The following is a 21,617-nucleotide window of genomic DNA, read 5'->3' as shown; positions in this document are numbered from 1 at the left end:
TGTATATGTGGGGTATAGATATGGGGCAGTCATTGAAAAATAACACTATTATTGCACACAGAGTGAGTCCATGCAACTGATTATGTGACTTGTTAAGCACATTTTTACTCCTGAACTTATTTAGGCTTGCCATAACAAAATGGTTGAATAATTATTGACTTGAGACATTTCAGAATTTCATTTTTAATAGATTTTTAAACATTTCGAAAAACATAATTCCACTTTGACATTATGGGGTATTGTGTGTATAAGTGACAAAACATCTCAATGTAATCCATTTTAAATTCAGGCTGTAACACATCAAAATGTGGGAAAAGTCAAGGGGTGTGAATACTTTCTGAAGGCACTGTACTGGGTGACTTTATCTCTGCATCAATTTCACCCACTGCTGATCATGGTCTTGGAACACTATGAGATATCCTTCTCTATTATTAATGCCAAAGTACTGTTCCTGTACCCTTCTGCTCTATAATCTCAGGAAGATGTTCATCTTCTCAAGTCGAAACAGTATCCACCTTTAGTCATTGTCCTGCTATGGCCTACCAGTCCATTTTGAATCTTTCTAGGATTGAATTATTTCATGCATTGATAGACTGAATGCTGTGAAGTCCTGGTCAAGAGACTTTCCCATCAAACATGATTCCTTAAGAGGACTCAGACACCATCTAAATATATATTTTTTATATAATAAGAAACCGCCATATAAACAGATAAACCGGCGAGTAAACAGGAAATGGCGTCCAAGGGATAGCTCTCTCATTACAAAAGCACTGTCATTTGTATTTTACATTTCAGTCGCTATGACAATAAAGAACAGATTGCAGATAGATTAGGCCATATTCTGATTACACATGGTGTGATATAATTTAGCCTGAAGCAATGACGTCTGGTCCAAATAATTGCAATTCAGGGTATAACAAGATACACCTCATTCAGATCTCATCTCCCCACTGTTGTGGATAGATGAGGATCTGACTTAACTCTCTTACTTCAGGGGTCAAACTGGGGTCATTAACACTTGGCCATAGTCGCTGATCTGAGGTTCTTTTTTATGATCTAATGGTTGAGATTAGGATTTGGGGAGAGTCAGCAAGCAATTCGGCCATCTTGATACAGCCCTGAATCCAAGGCATTAGGATGACAGCATACTCCTTGACCTCTTCCTGACAAAAGGGACAACACAAATAATAGTGATATATCAAATACTGCCCATACTTTTCCCCACACTGTTTTCCAGGCCTTAGATTTCCATTTGACAAACAGACATTTGTGTTACACATGCACTAGGACCATAGATTTTTTAATACATTTTAGAGAGGGTACTTCAGCTTGTCCCCTTCTGTCGTGATGGTGGAACACATCTATACAGTTACATATTGCTGTATGTTTTTTGGACAATATTATATTGATACTTTGACTCCAAGTATTGATTTGTAAAAAAATATATATATTTTTTTTTTTGCGCTAGTCGGCTGTACCTGCATCATATAGCTTTCTCTCCATCTTCTTTTTAAATAGTGAGCCAACATGTTTTCAGCACTTTTATTCTCATGCTCTCTCATCTCTCTGCAGCAGACATGTGATTTTTTTATTATTATAATTTTTTACTTTTACCCCTTTTTCGTGGTATCCGATTGGTAGTTACAGTCTTGTCTCATCGCTGCAACTCCCGTACGGACTCGGGAGAGGCAAAGGTCAAGAGCCATGCGTCCTCCGAAACACGACCCAACAAGCCACAATGCTTCTTGACACAATGCCCTCTTAACCCGGAAGCCAGCCACACCAATGTGTCGGAAGAAACACCGTACACCTGGCGACCGTGTCAGCGTGCACTGTGCCCACAGGAGTCGATAGAGAGCAATGGGACAAGGACATCTCTGCCGGCCAAATCCTCCTCTAACACGGATGACGCTGGGCCAATTGTGCGCCGCCCCATGAGTCTCCCGGTCGCAGCCGGCTGCGACAGAGCCTGGACTCGAACCAGGATCTCTAGTTGCACAGCTAGCAACTGCGATGCAGTGCCTTAGACCACTGCGCCACTCAGGAGGCTGCAGCAGACATATATGTAATATGTTTGGAACATCAAATTGCAATAAAATCACGGTATCTAATTGTAATACTAGAATCGTGAGAATCGCCATACATATCGTATCGGCACCTAAGTATTGTGATAATATCGTATGGTGAGGTCCCTAGAAATTCCCAGCCCTACCCATAAGGGAACCCTTTATGGTTCTAGGAATAACCCTTTCCCCCCCACAAATAACCCTTTTGTCTCAAAAAGAGAGAAAGGAGCCTAGGATGCCAGATATCTTATGAAACAGTAAAACAGTTGAACCATGATCATACTGTCTAATAGCCCCTAGAGGACGTCCGAATACCTCATTCATGTATTGATTGGTCTGTGTTTTACTGCACAGCATCTGGGGGTTTGATTATCTCAGCACTGGCTGATAACGTGAATCATGGGGGAAAGACATCTACAGTATCACTATGTTGAAATACTCTAGCGTCCCATTCACCAACTGTCTAGAAGCATTTAGCCAGCTACACATGGTTGAGTGCTGTACTGATTGTGCAAAACCTATATTTATATGCTAGTATCCTCTATATGCTTTTCAGACACACAAGTACCCATAAAAGCTGTATGACTTCAGACAAGATATTTCTATTTAACTGTGCAGCTTCTAGTCTACAGACTATAGTCCCCTGCTACTCTTGTTATGACCAGGCACTTTGCTAGGCGCTAGTTTGCTCCTGTAGAACCCAAGCAATTATTACGCTGCACAAACTGTTCTGCAGAAGGAAGCAGCAGTGGACAGAGCATCTGGTGGTGAAACAGGGTTGGCCACACTTTCTAAGAAGTATGATACTAGTGCATTTAGGAATGTTCATTCCACACACATTACACATGGTTACTAAATAAAGTACTGCTAGACTAAATGACATACAGGAATAGATATGACCAAATAGACATTCACCCCTCAGTTAAGGCTAGGTTAGAAACAGACAGCCCGTTTTTCAGAGTGGCTCAGTGCTCCCCATTATCTGTAGCCCCTCCCTGTCATGGCAGGGGAGTGGCGGGGGGGGGGGGGGGGGGGGGGTGAATGCAGCTTCATTCAAACCTGCAGGCCAACAGAGGGTCAAGTCAATTCACATGTTATCCTCTGTCACAGGCTTTCACCTTACCTTCGGTATAGAAACCATGTGAGCAAAGCCTGGGCGTCCGAGTCTATTCACGTGTAAAAAGTCTAGTTCTATAGGCTATGGCCCAGAAGTCTGGTGGATGGAGAGATAGATGACATAATGTATACACAGGTCACATCTAGAATAGCTTGGGAAAGGCAGGGTGAACGTGTGTGTTTCTATTCCCTGGTGGGGTCAAGAAGGTGTGAGAGAGGAGAGTTGTGATGATGAGGTGATCTGTGGCCAAGCAGGAGGTGGTGAAACAACATGACTGTCTGGGTGATTGGGTTCTCTCAACAGGGTGAAACGAGACTGAATCTTTGATAGAAAAAAAGACACCCTAGTACACTGCCCTGGGATTTTTTTTTTTAGACCAGAGGAAAGAATGCCTCCTACCGAGACCTCCAACACCACTTTCAGCAGCATCTGGTCTCCCATCCAGGGACCGACCAGGACCAACGCTGTTTAGCTTCTGAGGCAAGCCAGCAGTGGGATGCAGGGTGGTATGCCTCTGGTCCCAAAAGTGAAGAGAATATACAGTATTTGAATTTGGACAGGTTAACCTCATGGCAACGAAACTCCACATCGTCCCATAAAAAAACCCCTGCATCAGAACTCTCTGTCCCAAAGCACTCACATAGATCACAGATATGTCAAAACACATCTCCAAAACAGGGAAATGTTCAACAAACAGTCAGACACGCACCAACACACAAACCCTAAAGGGAAAGGTGCTGGAGCTGAACAGTGCGGCAAAACACACACACATACACCCAGTCAAGTATCATGATTCAGCAGCTCTTGTAAACTTGACCATCAAGGGCAAAAAGAGAGAGATAATCAAATAAATTGTAATGGGGAGGAGAAAAGGGCAGATGGAGAAGGTGAAGGAAAAGGATGTAAACAAATAGAAAAGGGCAGAAAAAATTAGCATAGTGAGAGGAGAACGAGGGAGAGAAGTTCGGAAAAAGAGGAAAGGAGTGAAGAATAAGAGAGTGAGAGATAAAGCAAAAGAGAGGAAACGGAGTTCAGAGAAAGAGTGCATGAGAGGAAGTGAAGAGAGAGAGGGGGGGGGGGGGCATGGTGGTGGTGTTTTTTGTGCTGTCAGATCCTAAGGAGCCCCCTAAGAGTAGTGAGAGCGCTCAGCTGCATCATGGTCTCTTTTCCGATTTCACGCTTTGATGCTCTTCACTCTTAGAGGGGTAAACTGATTCAGCGCCACACAAAACGCTTGCCCTGTTCTGTTCATACTGCATATTGGGGAGTACGGCGTGCCTGTCGGAAGCTAATTCTGTCACTGTAAACAACGGTCTGGTGGTTTCCTTTTATTTGTATTTTTTACTGTTTTCATACTCTCTCTTTACCTATCCTCTTGTCTCTTTTCTCCTCTCCTCTCTTCTGATCTTCTTTCATTTCCTGTCTGCTTTCTATCTCACTGTGCTGATCTCTCCCCGCTCTTCTTTTTCTGCTTGTGTCCTCCTATTCTTCCCTATATCTTTCCTCTCCTCTCCTCCACTCTCCTTTTCCCCTCCTCTCCTCGCTTCTGTTCAGCTCCTTTACACTGAGCAGCGTGTAATCATATTTGTACCAGATCATGTCAGGCTTGATGGGATTCGTGCCCCCTCTTTTGCCGTAAGAAAACCACCACCTCTGCAGAAAAAAAGATTGGGTCTCTTTGTCATATTTTTGGTTGGTGGGGGTAGCAAAGATTTCAATGAAATCTTTATGAAATTATACTTATCTTGGGCCCAGGGGTGCAAGCACAATGGGATGACTCATTCAGCTAAGTAATGCTTCTAAGCTCCCTTGCATCAAGGGTAATGACCAGATAGGCGTGAAGTATTTTGATACTATGAGTGCTCGATAAGAGAGCCCCCCCCCCCCCACACACACACGCTCTCCCACCCCACAGCCCTCTATCACACACACTCTCTCTGCGGTAGCAGCGGGTAGTGTAATCTCTGCAGTGGCACTGCGATCTCACTGCAGTTTAGCCATGCTCAGCTGCCCCTGGCCTGGACCACGCAGATACTCACAGCCTGCCAGCTGGCTACCATATACAGAGAGAGAGACAGGGGGAGGGAGGGAGAGAGAGACAGGGAGAGAGAGAGAGAGGGGGGGGGAGTGGTAAAGAGGAGGAAGGAGGGAGAGATGTAAAGAGAGAATGGAGACAAAAAAGAGGAGGGATAACAAAGGAGAAAGAGACTAAGAAAGGAAAGGGAAAGAGAGTTACAGAAAGGGAAGAAAACAGAGGAGGTGGAAAGTGATACGGTGAGGTGCTTTCTCATTCCTCCATCGTTCCCATGCAGCAGTTAAGATTCCTGTGGGATCCTGTTAGGTACACATTTTATTCTGTAATTTAATCCGATTGATTTCATTGAATTTTTCATATTGTATTATCCTGTTACACTGGGCTCAGTTTGACCAGCTTGCGATGCAAAGCCTCAATATCTTGGATGTTATTGATGTTTCCCTGCGATGGGTCTGCATGGAAACAACTAAGTAAACTCAAGTTGAACTAACTAACCAACGAAGCACTGACACCTGTGTTGTTTGTATACAAAATGCACAGATGTGTATCCCGTCCTCCCGCGGGCGGATTTATTTGAATATTTCTGTAGCTCTAACCTCGCTCTGAAAAAGAAAAATGACAAAACTAAATGAAATGAGACACATCTGATGTCCCAGACCTGTCCCAGACCTGCTGCTTTCAACTCTTAATGATCGGCTATGAAAAGCCAACTGACATTTATTCCTGATTATTATTTGACCATGCTTGTCACTTATGAACATTTTGAACATCTTGGCCATGTTCTGTTATAATCTCCACCCGGCACAGCCAGAAGAGGACTGGCCACCCCTCATAGCCTGGTTCCTCTCTAGGTTTCTTCCTAGGTTTTGGCCTTTCTAGGGAGTTTCTCCAAGCCATCGTGCTTCTACACCTGCATTGCTTGCTGTTTGGGGTTTTAGGCTGGGTTTCTGTACAGCACTTCGAGATATTAGCTGATGTACGAAGGGCTATATAAAATAAACTTGATTTGATTTGATTTTGATGATGATCACATTGGACTCCAACAAGGTCAAAGTAACTCCACAATACACAAACACAATCCCCTTCAGCCTGAGTCACCTCATCTGGGGAGGGAGGGAGGGAGAGAGAGAGAGAGAGAGAGAGAGAGAGAGAACATGAATAAGGGTAAGCAGAGCATGGAGCAGTGGAAGTAGTTGTGCCATGTCTCACTGTGCAGGGGGTGGAGGGCTGACTGATTCTATGTTTTTACAGTATGACATTAACACAGGCAGCCCCTGGACACACACGTCATGTCAGACTCGATAGTGATGGATTACAGACCTGCAGCCATCTGGACTAGTGTGACTCCAAGTGAACACATTGGGAAAACTAGCCCCTCAACAAGGACACAGAAACCAACGTACCGTTACACGCTACTCTGTGGACAACAGTAATTTAATCCTGTTGTGATCTTACAGAAGCTTACAGAAACTGCTAAGCACTCATGTTTTAAACACACACACACACACACACACACACACACACACACACACACACACACACACACACACACACACACACACACACACACACACACACACACACACACACACACACACACACACACACACACACACACACACACACACACACACACACACACACACACACCCCTAACTGCTTACCTAGCCATCCAGATCTGGAGTTGGAGCCACCCAGAGCACACATGTCCGTCTCGGCGCTGGGTAGAACAAACCCCACCACGAACACCTCCACCCCATCCGACATGAGGGCCAGGCCCAGCACCAGGAACAGCTGCCACTGGAACCTGCCGTGGCCACACTCCTGGATGATCAGCTCATACTGCTGGGCGAGTTCCTCCTCGTCCGCCTGCCTCTCCTGCTCCAGCTCCTTACGGTCTTTCAGGCTGTCTGTGACGGGCTGCCCCAGAGCCACCTGCCCCTCCCTGGCCCGCCTGTCTCCGGCCGCTGGGATTCCCTGGTACTCCCCTTCGTAGATCTCATCTTCGTCATCATGGCCCTCTGTGGCGTCGCTGGCATCACTGGCCTGGTCGTTGTCATTGTAGCCTCCGTCCTGCCTGGGAGGGTTACGGTAAAAGTCGTCCCCCTCGTCCACCTCGTCCTCGAAACGGCTGTATTTGCGCTGGGAGTACTCGTCTGTGGTGCTGTCCACGACCTTGTTGACCTTTTTCACAGCGTGCCGCTTGGCCTCCTTGGCGATGTCCTTGGCCCCCTTCACTAAGGAAGTCCTGTTTTCGTTGCTGTCGTCCATTTTAGCTCTGATGGACGTTCAGGGGTGGGAGTACAGGGGGGTAGGAAGAGGGCGGAGGGAGATGGATGGAATCCGGCAGAGAGGTTTGGGAGCAAATCAGAGTGGTGGGTCTGGAGATTCAACAGGGAAAACCCTGAAGTCTGCAGTCACCACAGAAAGTTACCCTCACTGGCTGTGGTGTTCATTGATCAAGCTGTGGAAGCTAGAGAGAGAGGGGGTGGGAGAGAAAGAGCAAAAGAGAGAGAGAAGTTCCAGTCAGATAAGGTGAATAACTCGTGAAGTTTCGACAGCTGCATTCATAACCAGACAAACAGGTGTTGCAGAAAAACAGCACTGACACCTAACTCTCTTAAACATTCACTCGCTGTCCTGCCTGCCTGACACTTTCCCCTTTAATCATTTCCTTGAGTGATGTAAAGAAAATGGCTTTGGCCGTATTACACAGTTTATATTCATGAAGTATATTACATTTCCAGGAGAGCTCCCCTGTTCTATATTTCATGAGTCTCCTTCAGTCTCAGGTCTTAAACAGAGACAGGAAATATGCTGACTCATGATCAAGGTTCTGGAAAAAATGTACTTGTCTTCCAAATAAAGCGCTGGTATATAAGAGCAGGTGTGGTGACCCAAGCGGAACCGTAGTGTCATCCTTAAATCCATGCATGAGGAGGATCCACGGGAAACACTGAAGGCAAATGGCCTCTGTGTCACCAGCATAATGTACAAACACACACACCACGAAGGTGTGTTCGAAGGAAATTGATTTGGCAATGTCACTGATTTCATACACATGAATTAGGACACACAATGGGCAGGGGGAAACCCACCCAGTCAGAGGAGGCCTGGGTTGGCAAGAGGGCACCCTCAGCAGAGTGGAAACAACCGGATACATCCGGTTTTCAGGGGAAATGGAAAGAGAGCCTGTGACGTGACTTCCGCTTTTGGACGTTAACAATGCAACACTCCATCTTAACTCCTCCTCCACATTTACTGGATTGGTTGAATAGTGCAGAAGAGAACCTCCCCTCTCGTCAGGATCAGAAAGAAAGAATTGCCGTTCAGGTGTTTCCTTTACGCCTGCTACATTAGGTTAGCAGGCAGAAGTGTGACCCCAACATAACCCTGGAGTGATTCATTGTGAATGATCAAAGTGTAAACCAAGACCTACAGTATATCACAGACTGACTTAATCGCCCTGGCTGAACTCTTTCATACTACAGCTGCATAAAATATACATTGCTGATTGGAGGGAAGAAAGAAGTTAATTGGGAACTGTCAAGCAATTGTCCAATGGAAGAAGGCTTTGATTCTGGTAGAGACTGAGAGGTGTGTCCGTATTTTGTAAGATTATAAGTGCTGAAATGTTGTATTTTTTTGTATTTTTGATTAACAAGTGTGAGTGTGTGTATCTCTGCATCCCTTCAGTGTGTCTCTGAGCTGCTCTCCATAGGGCCTAATGAACACTGAAGCTCTGTCAGGAGGCCACAAATCACCTCCCAGGCTCCAGCTCCCATTATACAATTTTACTGGGCAGAATGACACCGCTGATTCAAGGTGACTCTGCTAATCTCTTCTGTCTCATTGGCTGGCTTCTGCAGTTAAGACCAACTCTCCTTTTCTATGTACTGGTCATATTGCCTGTGTTATTCATCATTGTGACTAGTACAGGGTTCTCTGTGTTACTGCTTTGTCATTCTCGTTATTGGGATCCTTTTTTTGCAGAGAACCTTAGTTTGATGAACATCGCTGAGCTGTATTACAGAGGACACTCAGGTTAGGTGAAGTTAAATAACCATCTTCAGAGATTTAATATGCAAACCTGTCTCTCTCAACCCCCCTGCTATACTGTGCTACACTGCTATTGGAGCCCATTCTGCAGTTTATCTTGACAGCGAAGCTTGCACTTTTAATGCTTGTCTTATGTGAACTCAGAGTCAGGCACTGCCAGTGGCTTGTCAAGACTCCTGACAGACTCTCAAGACATTGACGCGTCCTAGTGTTTCATGCAGGTCATGAGTTGGGTGGTCACACATACACAAGCACCTCTAAATGCAAAGTAAGCAAGCATACAAACACTCACACACACAGACGCACACTCTCTCATGCACTCTCTCTCTCACACACACACACTGATCACACACACACAGTGGGTTATGTGCGTGTGTGTGTGTGTGTGTGTGTGTCCAGCATCTGTCTGTCAGAGAGTCTGTGGAGCAGAGTCCAAGCCTCCCTGTCAGTGGTGATGAGGATCAGTGAAGACATGTGTGCATACCAAGGCCCTCACAGTCCACCTCACCTGACCACCACTGACGAGACCGAGACAGCACAGACAGCCAGACCAACAGGGGCAGTCTCACTGCCATCTATCATACCACTCCTACATCCCTCTCCTCACATCTGATCTGTCTATCACTCCCCTGCCCTATTCCCCTTTTCTATCCATTATACCTCGCACTACTTTCTTCTGTTCATTTACACCCTTCCATTCAACCTCTCCCTCCACCATCCCCTCGTATCCACCTGTCAAACTAACTAACTAGTTATCACTCCAAACCTCTACCTAGTCTCCTTCAAACATATCTAATTGCCCTAACTGTATACAGTAGGTAAGGCATTTCACCAAACTAGGCTCTATGTACCTTCCTACCGAGTGTGCAAAATGTGTCAAAATTATTATTTTTAAAATCCATTAATGTGTGTACTGATTGAAAAGGGATGTTTTTACAACAAAAAAAATCAACCAAAAAAATACGTTCGGTTGTAACGCCCCATCCCCACCCCCATCATTCTTCATCTCCTCCATTCCTACCAAACCCATTTCAGTTCACACTGTGATGTCATCCTGCACCAGGCCTGACAAGGCAATCAACGCCCAGAGATTGCACTCGCGGGGTACCTCTGTCACGGGAGAGTGTGGACTGGCATACAGAGGGGTTAACAGGGAAAAACTACTTTGGGTTGGCTGAGATCAACAATGCGAAGAGCTATAGATCCATTAGGACCATGATTAGTTGAGTATATCACTGAGTCAGGAGTTCCTGCACCCCATTCCATCTGAGTCAAGACTCAAAGAGATATAGCCACTAGCTAGCAACATTGGTTTTACATTCAATGTATCGCATTGGCCATTTGTGTCTTCAGCAGTGTTGCATGCAAATGGGTCTTGGGGCCCCACAGTTAGTTTATATCATAATATGTTGCTTTCTCAGTTTGGCCTGAATTCATGACACAGATCACCTGACACAAGGCCATTTTACTTTTACAAGCAGGAGGTTAGAATGAAAAACAAAAGCTTGCAGGAGGAGTTTACAGGTTTCCTGATCCACACCTACTGAAGGCAGTGAACACCTCCTTTATTTTCATGAGATCATAAAATCCTATGGTGGATATAATAGCAATGTAGGGGAAGCAATCTATTTAAACAGAAATGATTAATATATTCCATCTTAGTCATGTTTGACTTGTGGATGTCCTCCCTTTTGAAAGACAAGTGTGGATGGACAGTTTGGCAGTTGGTTTGTTCCATCAGCATCAAAACGGAGAGTGCATGACCTCATCTGCAAGACGGAGCCTGGGATTGGGATGTCTTCAGTTAGGAGATTTCATCAGACACTGATGCCATTACTGAGAGTGGAGAGAGAGAAAGAGAGAGAAAGAGAACGAGAAAGAGAGAGAGAGAGAGAGAGAGAGAGAGAGAGAGAGAGAGAGAGAGAGAGAGAAAGAGAGAGAGCGAGGGAGAGAGCAGAATGGTGGAATACATAGAAAAGAGAGATGTATAAAGAGGGATAGGAAAAGGGAGTGGTATGGAGACAGGAGGATGAGAGGAGCGATATGGAGGTGAGATGGGGAGAGGGAGAGGGGGAAAGAGTTGAGATGAAAGAGGAGAGGGGATGGCAGGAAAAAAAGAGAGAGGGTTGAAGGGAGAGAAGAGGGGGATGAGTGAGAGAGATTAAAGGAGAGTAAAGAAAGTGAGAGAGGAATGGAAGAGAGCTAAGGCAAACTTGTCATGTGGGTACACAGATTAGACCTGGAGGAAACCTGCTTCTATAGTGCTCTGTAGTGCAGTCAACCTTCACATGTCAACTTTTGCAGGTTGGCAATACCTTTTTTTCTCTGTAAGAACCAGAATTATAAATATTATTGTTGACTTCAATGAATCTCGTGCTCAGTGGAGATAAGACATACAGTAGGAATTCACCCCATGCTTATAATAATAGATAGCTTCGCTCACGACTGCAGTGAATGGAAGTAATGATGTTGTGACGTCACGTGATAGTGCTGGTCAAAATGAATGGCACTTATATATGCACTCTACACACACTATGTAGTGACCTAAAATAAAGCTGAAGGATCCCATATAGAGCATTCACAGTTCAAGCCAAGGTAGTATACACACATCCGGCAGATTTCACAGATGCAGGACATAATGGCCAATGGGATATCAGATAACTGCACCCTGTTCATCTTTGGTATTTGTATTACAATATCACCTAGTTCCCGTTTACTATTACTATGTCACATAATAGTTAACAGAGTCACATTTGAGTCAGGGAGGGAGGGAGGATCCAAACAGTGTACTGTAGGTGTTGTCCCTTGGTTCCCAGTGGACACACACTGCTTCCTGTTTGATCTGAGCGGTGGACATATGGTCACTCAGCCATGCCAGCCCCTCACTGCAGAGCTAGGAAACACAGAGAGCTCGAACAGAGAAAACGGTGAGCACGCAGTGATTTACCAGCCTGACACTAGTTAGGAAAGGGACTTCTTTGTATCACCACAAGTTACACCAAGAGAGAAAATTATGAAAATGGAGACACACATGTATGTGTGAAGAGATTCAAGAATTTATGCAGGACATTTTTGCAGAAAATTATGTGGTTCAAATGTTAACTGGAGATAGAATGCGAAGTTCAGAGGTCGTGGCTGAATAACATTACTGTATGATGCCAAGTAATTACATTACCAGGTTCAATCATCCCAGATATACAAATGATGTATCTGTAAATTGTTAATTTGCTTAGTGCTTAGACAGGGTTACTTGCATGGCTGACTCACTGGGTCTATTTGGAGGCTTCCACTTTTACTGCATTGTCATTGGACCAGTGTCAATTAACTACCTCTCTCAATGATGTAGCTTTGAGTCGAGAGGGGTTGCTAGAGTGTATGGTCCACCTGGGAGAAAACGATTTGGGTTTAGATTTGAGTGACAAAACTAAAAGATTTGGGATTGATTGGTGTTTGATTGGTTAACTGATTGGAGAACTTCCAGGAGCTTTTTCCTGAATCTGAAAGCCATAGTTTACACATGGCTTAATTTAGCTGTCAACACCATTAAAAGTCAAGTGAGGATAAAGAAAAACTGTCTCTTGTTTCCCACCAACTGACTCCAGACAGACAACACCGCCCATGAAAATCTGTCAAGCTGTTTTGAAGACAACGTAAAGGGTAAGAAGCATGAGTTTTTACTCACCAAGTAACGTAGTATGGTCAAAGACTTATTAACTTAGTTGTAGTCACGGTGTGGTTACCCATAATTCCAAAAATAGTTATGTTTTGGGGTTTTGAAATATTTATGAACTTATTTTTGGATATCTTCAGAACTACCCACAATGCACTATTGTCAATGTCATATGGCGAACCGGTTAGCTACTAGCAATGCACGTAATTACATTCAAGACCAAGTGTTGGCATTAGTGGGCTACTATGTACATCCACGAAGAAGAAACCATATACACTGCATTCGGAAAGTATTCAGACCCCTTGACTTTTCCCATTTTGTTACGTTACAGCCTTATTCTAAAATGGATTAAATAAAACAAAATCCTCATCAATCTACACATAATACCCCATAATGACAAAGCAAAAACAGGTTTTTCAATTTTTTTGCCAAATTTATAAAACCTTATTTACATAAGTATTCAGACCCTGTGCTATGATACTCGAAATTGAGCTCAGGTGCATCCTGTTTCCATTGATTATCCTTGAGATGTTTCTACAACTTGATTGGAGTCCGCCTGTAGTAAATCAAATGTATTGGACATGATTTGGAAAGGCACACACCTGTCTTTATAAGGTCCCACAGTTGACAGTGAATGTCAGAGCAAAAACCAAGCCATGAGGTTGAAGGAATTGTCCATAGAGCTCCGAGACATTATTGTGTTGAGGCAAAGATCTAGGGAAGGGTACCAAAAAAATTCTGCATCATTAAAGGTCTCCAAGAACACAGAGGCCTCCATCATTCTTAAATGGAAGAAGTTTGGAACTACCAAGACTCTTCCCAGAGCTGGCCGCCAGGCCAAACTGAGCAATTGATCAATTTTAGAATAAGTCTGTAACGTAACAAAATGTGGAAAAGGTCAAGGGGTCTGAATACTTTCCGAATGCACTGTAAATGCATGTGAAAAACTGCATCACCTCTTGTTCTGTGCACTTAGCAGTGGATGAGCTAGCGAGTGAGTGTTGTATTCGTTTTCTGTCATTCGTAGCTAGTACAGTAATACCCACATACTGCAGTAATACCCACAAGGACGGGGTTACGGCTCATTTGTGGCCCAAAAATAAGAAGCTAGCTTTGAAGTGGGACTGGTTTGTCCGGTTGAAGCGAGCAGATTGGAATAAGGGAACCGTGCGCACATCTACTGTGTGCAGTGCTCATTTCACCCCAGAGGACTTCGATGGCTTAGCTTAACCAGTGGAAGGATTCGGATTGAGACTGAATGAAACCAGGTGCTGTGCCATTTGTGAATGTGAACCCTGCAACCTCTGTTTCCTATCAACCTACCGGTACACCGCAAGTGTCAGCAGTGATGTACATGAACCGGGTAAATTCAATGTGAATTTACCTCATTACATCGCATTGGATTAGCTGACTCTCCCTCGGCCGGTGAAACGGACTCTCCCTCTGAAGGCCTCTCTCTGACTCTTCTTTGGTAGCTAACTCAGCCGTCAATCTGTATTTCTCCGCTCTCTCTACATTATATCTGGTGGCGTATTTGTGTGTGTTTTGTGGGTTCCTACCTGTGCTAGACAAGTTGTTCTCTGGCTTACTACTTAGCTATTGTCACGCCCTGGCCTTAGTATTCTTTGTTTTCTATATTATTTTAGTTAGGTCAGGGTGTGACATGGGGAATGTTTATGTTTTGTTGGTTTTGGGTGTTTCTATGGTAAAGGGGTTATGGGGTGTAGTATATGGGTTTGTGTTGAGTTCAGATGTCTAGCGTTGTCTATGTATGTTTAGTTATCTAGGAGAGTCTATGATTACCTGAATGAGTTCCCAATTAGAGACAGCTGATTTCGGTTGTCTCTGATTGGGAGCCTTATTTAGGGTAGCCATAGGCTCTCATTGGTGGTGAGTAATTGTCTATGTCAGAACGTTTGTAGCCAGTGTGTGTAAGTGCACAACGTTATTTAGCTTCACGGTCGTTTGTTGTTTTGTTCGTTTTGTTAAAGTGTTTCGTGTCGTGTTTATTTTTCGTCATCTTTAAAAAAATAAAAGAAGATGGCTTACTTTCCAAAAGCTGCGTTTTGGTCCATCAATCCGCCACACGATCGTGACAGAATTACTCACCATTATAGGACCAAGCGGCATGGAAAGCGGCAACAGGACCTACCTACACAGGATTCATGGACATGGGAGGAGATACTGGATGGTAAGGGGCCGTGGGCTCAACCGGGAGAATATCGCCTTCCTCGTGAAGAGCTGGAGGCAGCTAAAGCCGAGAGGAGGCGATATGAGGAGGCAGCACGGAGACAAGGCTGGAAACCCGTGAGTACAACCCAAAAATTTCTTGGGGGGGGCCTTAAAGGGAGTGTGGCGAAGTCAGGTAGGAAACCTGCGCCTACTCCCTGTACTTACCGTGGAGAGCGAGAGTACGGGCAGACACCGTGTTACGCAGTAGAGCGCACGGTGTCTCCTGTACGCGTGCATAGCCCGGTTCGGTACATTTCAGCTCCACGTATCGGCCGGGCTAGACTGAGCGTTGAGCCGTATGTCATGAAGCCGGCCCAACGCATCTGGTCACCAGTGCGTCTCCTCGGGCCGGCGTACATGGCACCAGCCTTACGCATGGTGTCCCCGGTTCGCCTACATAGGCCGGTGCGGGTTATTCCACCTCCCCGCACTGGTCAGGCGACGGTGAGCATACAACCAGGTAAGGTTGGGCAGGCTCGGCGTTCAAGGGAGCCAGTACGCCTGCACGGTCCGGTATTTCCGGCGCCACCTCCCGCCCCAATCCAGTACCACCAGTGCCTCCTCCACGCACTAGCTATATGGTGCGTGTCTCCAGCCCTTTACCACCAGTGTCTAAACCACGCACCAAGCCTCCTGTGTGTCCCCAGAGTCCTGTGCGTCCTGTTGCTGCTCCCCGCACTAGCCCTGAGATGCGTGTCCCCAGCCCGGTGCCACCAGTCCCGGCACCACGCACCAGGCCTACAGTGCGCCTCAGCCGGCAGGAGTCTGCCGTCTGCACAGCGATGACTGAACTGCCCGTCTCCCCAGCGCCATCTGAGCCATCCGTCTCCCCAGCGCCATCTGAGCCATCCGTCTCCCCAGCGCCATCTGAGCCATCCGTCTGCAATGAGCCTGCAAAGCCGCCCGTCTGCCATGAGCCTGCAAAGCCGCCCGTCTGCCATGAGCCCACTGAGCCGCCAGCCAGACAGGAGCCGCTAGAGCCGCCAGCCAGACAGGAGCCGCTAGAGCCGCCAGCCAGACAGGAGCCGCTAGAGCCGTCCGTCAGACAGGATATGCCAGAGCCGCCAACCAGACAGGATCTGCCAGAGCCGCCAACCAGACAGGATCTGCCAGAGCCGCCAACCAGACAGGAGCAGCCAGATCAGTCAGCCAGCCATGAGCAGCCAGATCCGTCAGCCAGCCATGAGCAGCCAGATCCGTCAGCCAGCCATGAGCAGCCAGATCCGTCAGCCAGCCATGAGCAGCCAGATCCGTCAGCCAGCCATGAGCAGCCAGATCCGTCAGCCAGCCATGAGCAGCCAGATCCGTCAGCTAGCCATGAGCAGCCAGATCCGTCAGCTAGCCATGAGCAGCCAGATCCGTCAGCTAGCCATGAGCAGCCAGATCCGTCAGCCAGCCATGAGCAGCCAGATCCGTCAGCCAGCCATGAGCAGCCAGATCCGTCAGCCAGCCATGAGCAGCCAGATCTGTCAGCCAGCCATGGGCCGTCCCTCAGTCCGGAGCTGCAGTCCCTCAGTCCGGAGCTGCCATTCCTCAGTCCGGAGCTGCCATTCCTCAGTCCGGAGCTGCCATTCCTCAGTCCGGAGCTGCCCCTTATCCTGGTGCTGCCCCTTACCCTGGTGCTGCCCCTTACCCTGGTGCTGCCCCTTACCCTGGTGCTGCCCCTGACCCTGGTGCTGCCCCTGACCCTGGTACTGCCCCTGACCCTGGTACTGCCCCTGACCCTGGTACTGCCCCTGACCCTGGTACTGCCCCTGACCCTGGTACTGCCCCTTACCCTGGTACTGCCCCTTAGTCCGGAACTGCCCCTTCATGCAATGGGGTTAATGTGGAGGGGGGTCGTTTGGAGGAAGCCTAGGAGGTGGTTAGGTACTGTGGGGACCACAACCAGAGCCGGAGCCGCCACCGTGGATGGAAGACCACCCAGACCCTCCCCTAGACTGTGTAATGGTGCGCCCGGAGTTCGCACCTCAAGGGGGGGGTTTGTCACGCCCTGGCCTTAGTATTCTTTGTTTTCTTTATTATTTTAGTTAGGTCAGGGTGTGACATGGGGAATGTTTATGTTTTGTTGGTTTTGGGTGTTTCTATGGTAAAGGGGTTATGGGGTGTAGTATATGGGTTTGTGTTGAGTTCAGATGTCTAGCGTTGTCTATGTATGTTTAGTTATCTAGGAGAGTCTATGGTTACCTGAATGAGTTCCCAATTAGAGACAGCTGATTTCGGTTGTCTCTGATTGGGAGCCTTATTTAGGGTAGCCATAGGCTCTCATTGGTGGTGAGTAATTGTCTATGTCAGAACGTTTGTAGCCAGTGTGTGTAAGTGCACAACGTTATTTAGCTTCACGGTCGTTTGTTGTTTTGTTCGTTTTGTTAAAGTGTTTCGTGTCGTGTTTATTTTTCGTCATCTTTAAAAAAATAAAAGAAGATGGCTTACTTTCCAAAAGCTGCGTTTTGGTCCATCAATCCGCCACACGATCGTGACAGCTATGTTGACCATGGTGATGGTCAACATTGGTAAGCTTGGGTAGTTATCTGTATAGGCTAGCTGGCAGGCTAAAATAACTAACTTTGGCTGTCTGGCTTGCTGACTAAAATAACTTTAAATACAGGTAACATTATTTGATAACTGGTTAGATAGAATTATGTATTTCCAAAACATTGGTTTACTTCAATGTAGCTGTAAGCTAGGTGTTGATAGCAACTGGCTGACTAATACAGTGTTAAAGTAACGTTAGCAGGCTGGTAGGGCTAATGTTAGCAGGCTAGTAGGGCTAACATTAACAGGCTAGTTGGCTAGCAACCTTGCAAGCTGATTTGTAACAATAAATTCATCAAGTATTTGCTTGTAAATTGGCTGAAAATTCAATTGAAACCAGTAGTCATGAGTGCAAACGATTTGGTTTAATTTGAAATTATACTTTTGAAGTTATTTCTGTTGGCGTTTACATTATAGGGATTAGGCTTGCTTCCCAGGTCCTCCATATTACATCACACACATGACTTTGGCATTCTTCGGGAATTCTGATCACGTTTTCTTTGTAAAAAGTGAGATGTAACTTTGCATTGGGACTTGATGCATATACTAATGCAAATCCATTAGTTACATGTGGTTAGGTGTATGCTCCCTACCCTTTAAATGTTGCCAAGCAAGCCTACCTATAGTGCTCCTACAGAGGACTTTGATGCAGATTTCCGGTTCACTGGCCATGCTCTTTGGTAGCCTGCCTATCAATCGTTGCATTTTCTGAGGTGCAGTCCACGGATGACTCAGTACCCAGCACGCTACTGTACCCGCAGCCTCGCGCTCTTTTTGGCGGTAATGCAGAGTGCTATAAACGCTCGGGTTAACCAGCCATGTGATAGCCTACTCATTCACCGCAGCCGAGAGCTCCTGTCAGACTTGCAGAGATTTGAGACTGTAACAACTATCGACTTCAATTGAAATAAAATGTAATGAAGAACAGATATCATGGACATCATGACTTTACTTGGTGGGTCTGTAAAAGGGTAGCTACAATGTTACATGACTAAAACCAAACTTTTCTCTTTGATGTTAACATACATTATAGGCTAGTGTCCCAAATGAAGCCTATATATACTCCAAGTAGAGTATCTGGATGGTTCGAAGCACATTTATTGCACGGACTATGCATAGCCCAAAGAAAAGCCAAGCATAAACACTGAAAAAGCTGGTCAACTTCAGACGTAGGCTATGAATGAGATTAAGCAGTAGCTTTTTATCATTAATAAAGTGGGGATCCCTGCCAACATCCTCCACACAGTTGCACTGCAGTCTAGAATTACGCAATGGAACTTTGCATTTAACAATATCAAAAGTGTATTTTGCTACATTAGCCTACTTTGCACTTAGCCTATAGTGAAAATGATTCTGCATTCCCAGAAAGTCTATATGAAACAATAAAGGAAACACTGTAGGCTAGGCTTTTTGAAAAATACTAATCTCAGTTTTGCCTCAAGAAATTAAAGCGCTTACCGTTGTTTAAAGAGAGAGGAAAAGTGGATTTCGCTGGTTGTTAGCCATTGCACCAGGCGAGTTGCTTGTGTCTTGTGAATGTAAATTTGCTGGTGTCCCACTGTAGAACTGAGGTAGTTGCTGTCTGCCGGTGTTTTTTCGATGCTGTTCTCTCCCTGCAGTACTTCAGGAAAGAAAAGAGAGAGAGAGAAGTAGGAGGGACAGGGAGAGGTAGGAGAGAGTGCAATCAATAATTGTATTTCATTGAGTGATGCCGGCAATTCCGTGAAATGGAACAATGTAATTAGAGGGAGCATGACGTGAAACACTGCGACGGACTGTAGTGCTTGACTTGGGCCAGAGCTGTCCCGAGCGCCGTACAGGCATTTCTATTTTTGGGGGGAATTGCTTACTGGATCTGCATTGAATAGCAATAGGGAGTGGGGATTAATTTCCTGATCCCACTTTGTTCAAGTTTATTTGCCGCTAGTCTGTGAATCTGTGTGTGACAGTAGGCTGTTTGAGATTGTGCAGATTAAAAATGCGCCAACCTGAATGCGCATGATGCGCTGTTACAAAATGTCAAATTAGGGGTTGTATGGTCATGAAAAGTCATGGAAATGATTGTATTAATTTTTGTTAATGTAATTCATGAAGACACGCTTTTTAATATTATCAATCACTTACAATTCTACATATCAGCCATTATCGGACCCTTCCGTGCGTGTATGTGTGTGCCAGTGTGAGTGTGTGCCAGTGCGAGTGCGAGTGGGCGGATGCCGGAGGAGAGAACGACATTTCAGCAGCAAGTATAAAATAATGACAGACAAACAGACTAACTAGATAACTACTACAAGTTATGTTTTGAATTGGCTATCTCGTTATTTAACTATAGCTATACCTCAGCATTAATGTAGTTGTCGCCTTTCCACCGGGACTGTAGATAGCCTAAATAAATGTGCATCGTTGGAAAGCTAGGATTCCCCTCTATTAAACAGTAGGCATGTAATTGCAATAACTTTAAACCATTTCTATGAATATCTTAATTGACAAATTAAACATTGATCTCCCCTGAAACATTTATATTTTAGCCTTAAATATTGTAATGAAACAGTCTCGAACCCTCGTCCGGCACGCTATCGACCGTGCCGCAAAAGCAACCTCAAGCGGCAGAGTCGATTTCCGCGCTTATAAACCCAGGGTCGTTACAATATATTAACATGTCTAGTTAGATATCTTGCTTTGAAGTAGCCTACCTTATCCATTTGATCCCTGATTCATTGAATGATTTAATAATTTCATAAAGACAAAAGTATATGGTTGTAATGTTGCAATATTTTACATCAAGGGTGGCAACCATCCTCCAGGATAGCTACTGGGTGTGCAGGCTTTTGTTCAAGCCCTGGTCTAACCACATTGTAGCTTAAACATCAGTTGCTCAACATGACTTTTATAAGCTGACTTGGGTGTTTCAGGGCTGGCTCAAAAGCCAAGCCTGCACACCCAGGAGGTCTCCAGATGAACAACATGTGCAGTTTTACTTTGTGGGGGGTTAAGTGCCCACCACAAAGGGCACAATGGCAGGAGAGGGTAGGCCTTCATGGGATCAGACACAGCAGCCTTCCAGCGTCAATAATGCTTACTTTTTCATGTAGGCTATAATAACAGTCATGAAAATTTGGTTAAAAGTCATGGAGAAGTCATGGACATATTAATAGTGAATAATCAGAAGTCTATAGCATTATTTGTGAATTTCGGTTAACACAGTCTAATGGACCGACATGGAAAAAGACAGCTCGTGCACTTCTTTCATCCCAAGTCAAGCACTCCCTGTATGCGATATGATACGAGGTTTTGATTTCCAGAGCAGGACTTTTTAACAGACAGTTCTTAGATGACTCTAAACAAACACATTTTCTACAGATTTAAGAACTCATGCTATTCTACAAATGCATTTTTAAAATGTCATATCTTTCCGATGACAGGCTAAAGATGAATGGCATCCATTTGAAAGGCAAATTAATGGTGCTGTAAACAGATTGTATTTGCTGAAACGTTTGTGTAGTATAGCCTTGTGTTTATGTTGCAGTATTTTGCTCATTTGTGTTTTATGGAGTCAGCTTTGTTCAATCCGGCATCGTTCCAAATTCCAACAGCTCGACCTGTTGCAAACCATTGTGCCAAATTATAATTCCCGCCAGTCTCCAACAGCGTGAAGTGTAGGCTAAAGAAAACACAATTTACCCTACTGCAATGTTTTCAAGTTCACTTGACTGTCACGTTCCTGACCTTATTTGCCTTTGTTTTACTTTGTTTAGTTGGTCAGGACGTGAGCTGGGTGGGTAGTCTATGTATTTATGTTTCTATGTTGGGTTTAATGTGTTGCCTGATATGGTTCTCAATTAGAGGCAGGTGTTTGACGTTTCCTCTGATTGAGAACCATATTAAGGTAGGCTGTTCTCACTG

At 45.3% G+C, this 21,617-nt stretch overlaps 2 protein-coding genes across 4 annotated transcripts in view; one reads left to right on the top strand and one right to left on the bottom strand.

Moving 5' to 3' along the window:
* The window catches only part of LOC129853700 (synaptic vesicle glycoprotein 2C-like), a 39,809-nt gene extending 20,546 nt beyond the window's left edge, over positions 1-19,263 (bottom strand). Inside the window, exons 1-2 of the mRNA XM_055920035.1 lie at positions 19,173-19,263; positions 6,883-7,691 (exon numbers count right to left, since the gene is read on the bottom strand). Coding sequence (XP_055776010.1) covers positions 6,883-7,489 — 607 coding nt within the window. The 5' untranslated portion in view covers positions 7,490-7,691; positions 19,173-19,263. The remainder of the gene's footprint in view (positions 1-6,882; positions 7,692-19,172) is intronic.
* Positions 12,103-21,617, top strand: part of poc5 (POC5 centriolar protein homolog (Chlamydomonas)) — a 33,982-nt gene continuing 24,467 nt past the window's right edge. Inside the window, exons 1-2 of one of the 3 annotated variants that reach the window (XM_055920037.1) lie at positions 12,103-12,204; positions 12,880-12,934. The gene's annotated coding sequence lies outside the window, so the exon portion shown is untranslated. Of the gene's footprint in view, positions 12,205-12,879; positions 12,935-19,290; positions 19,383-21,617 lie in introns of those variants that run through there. The other 2 variants (XM_055920038.1, XM_055920040.1) reach the window with 2 other exon arrangements.

This window comes from Salvelinus fontinalis, chromosome 4, assembly GCF_029448725.1.
Source record: "Salvelinus fontinalis isolate EN_2023a chromosome 4, ASM2944872v1, whole genome shotgun sequence".
Classification (NCBI taxonomy): Eukaryota; Metazoa; Chordata; class Actinopteri; order Salmoniformes; family Salmonidae; genus Salvelinus; species Salvelinus fontinalis.
Note: the sequence above shows the minus strand (reverse complement) of the source record. Positions and strands in the feature narration are given on the sequence as shown.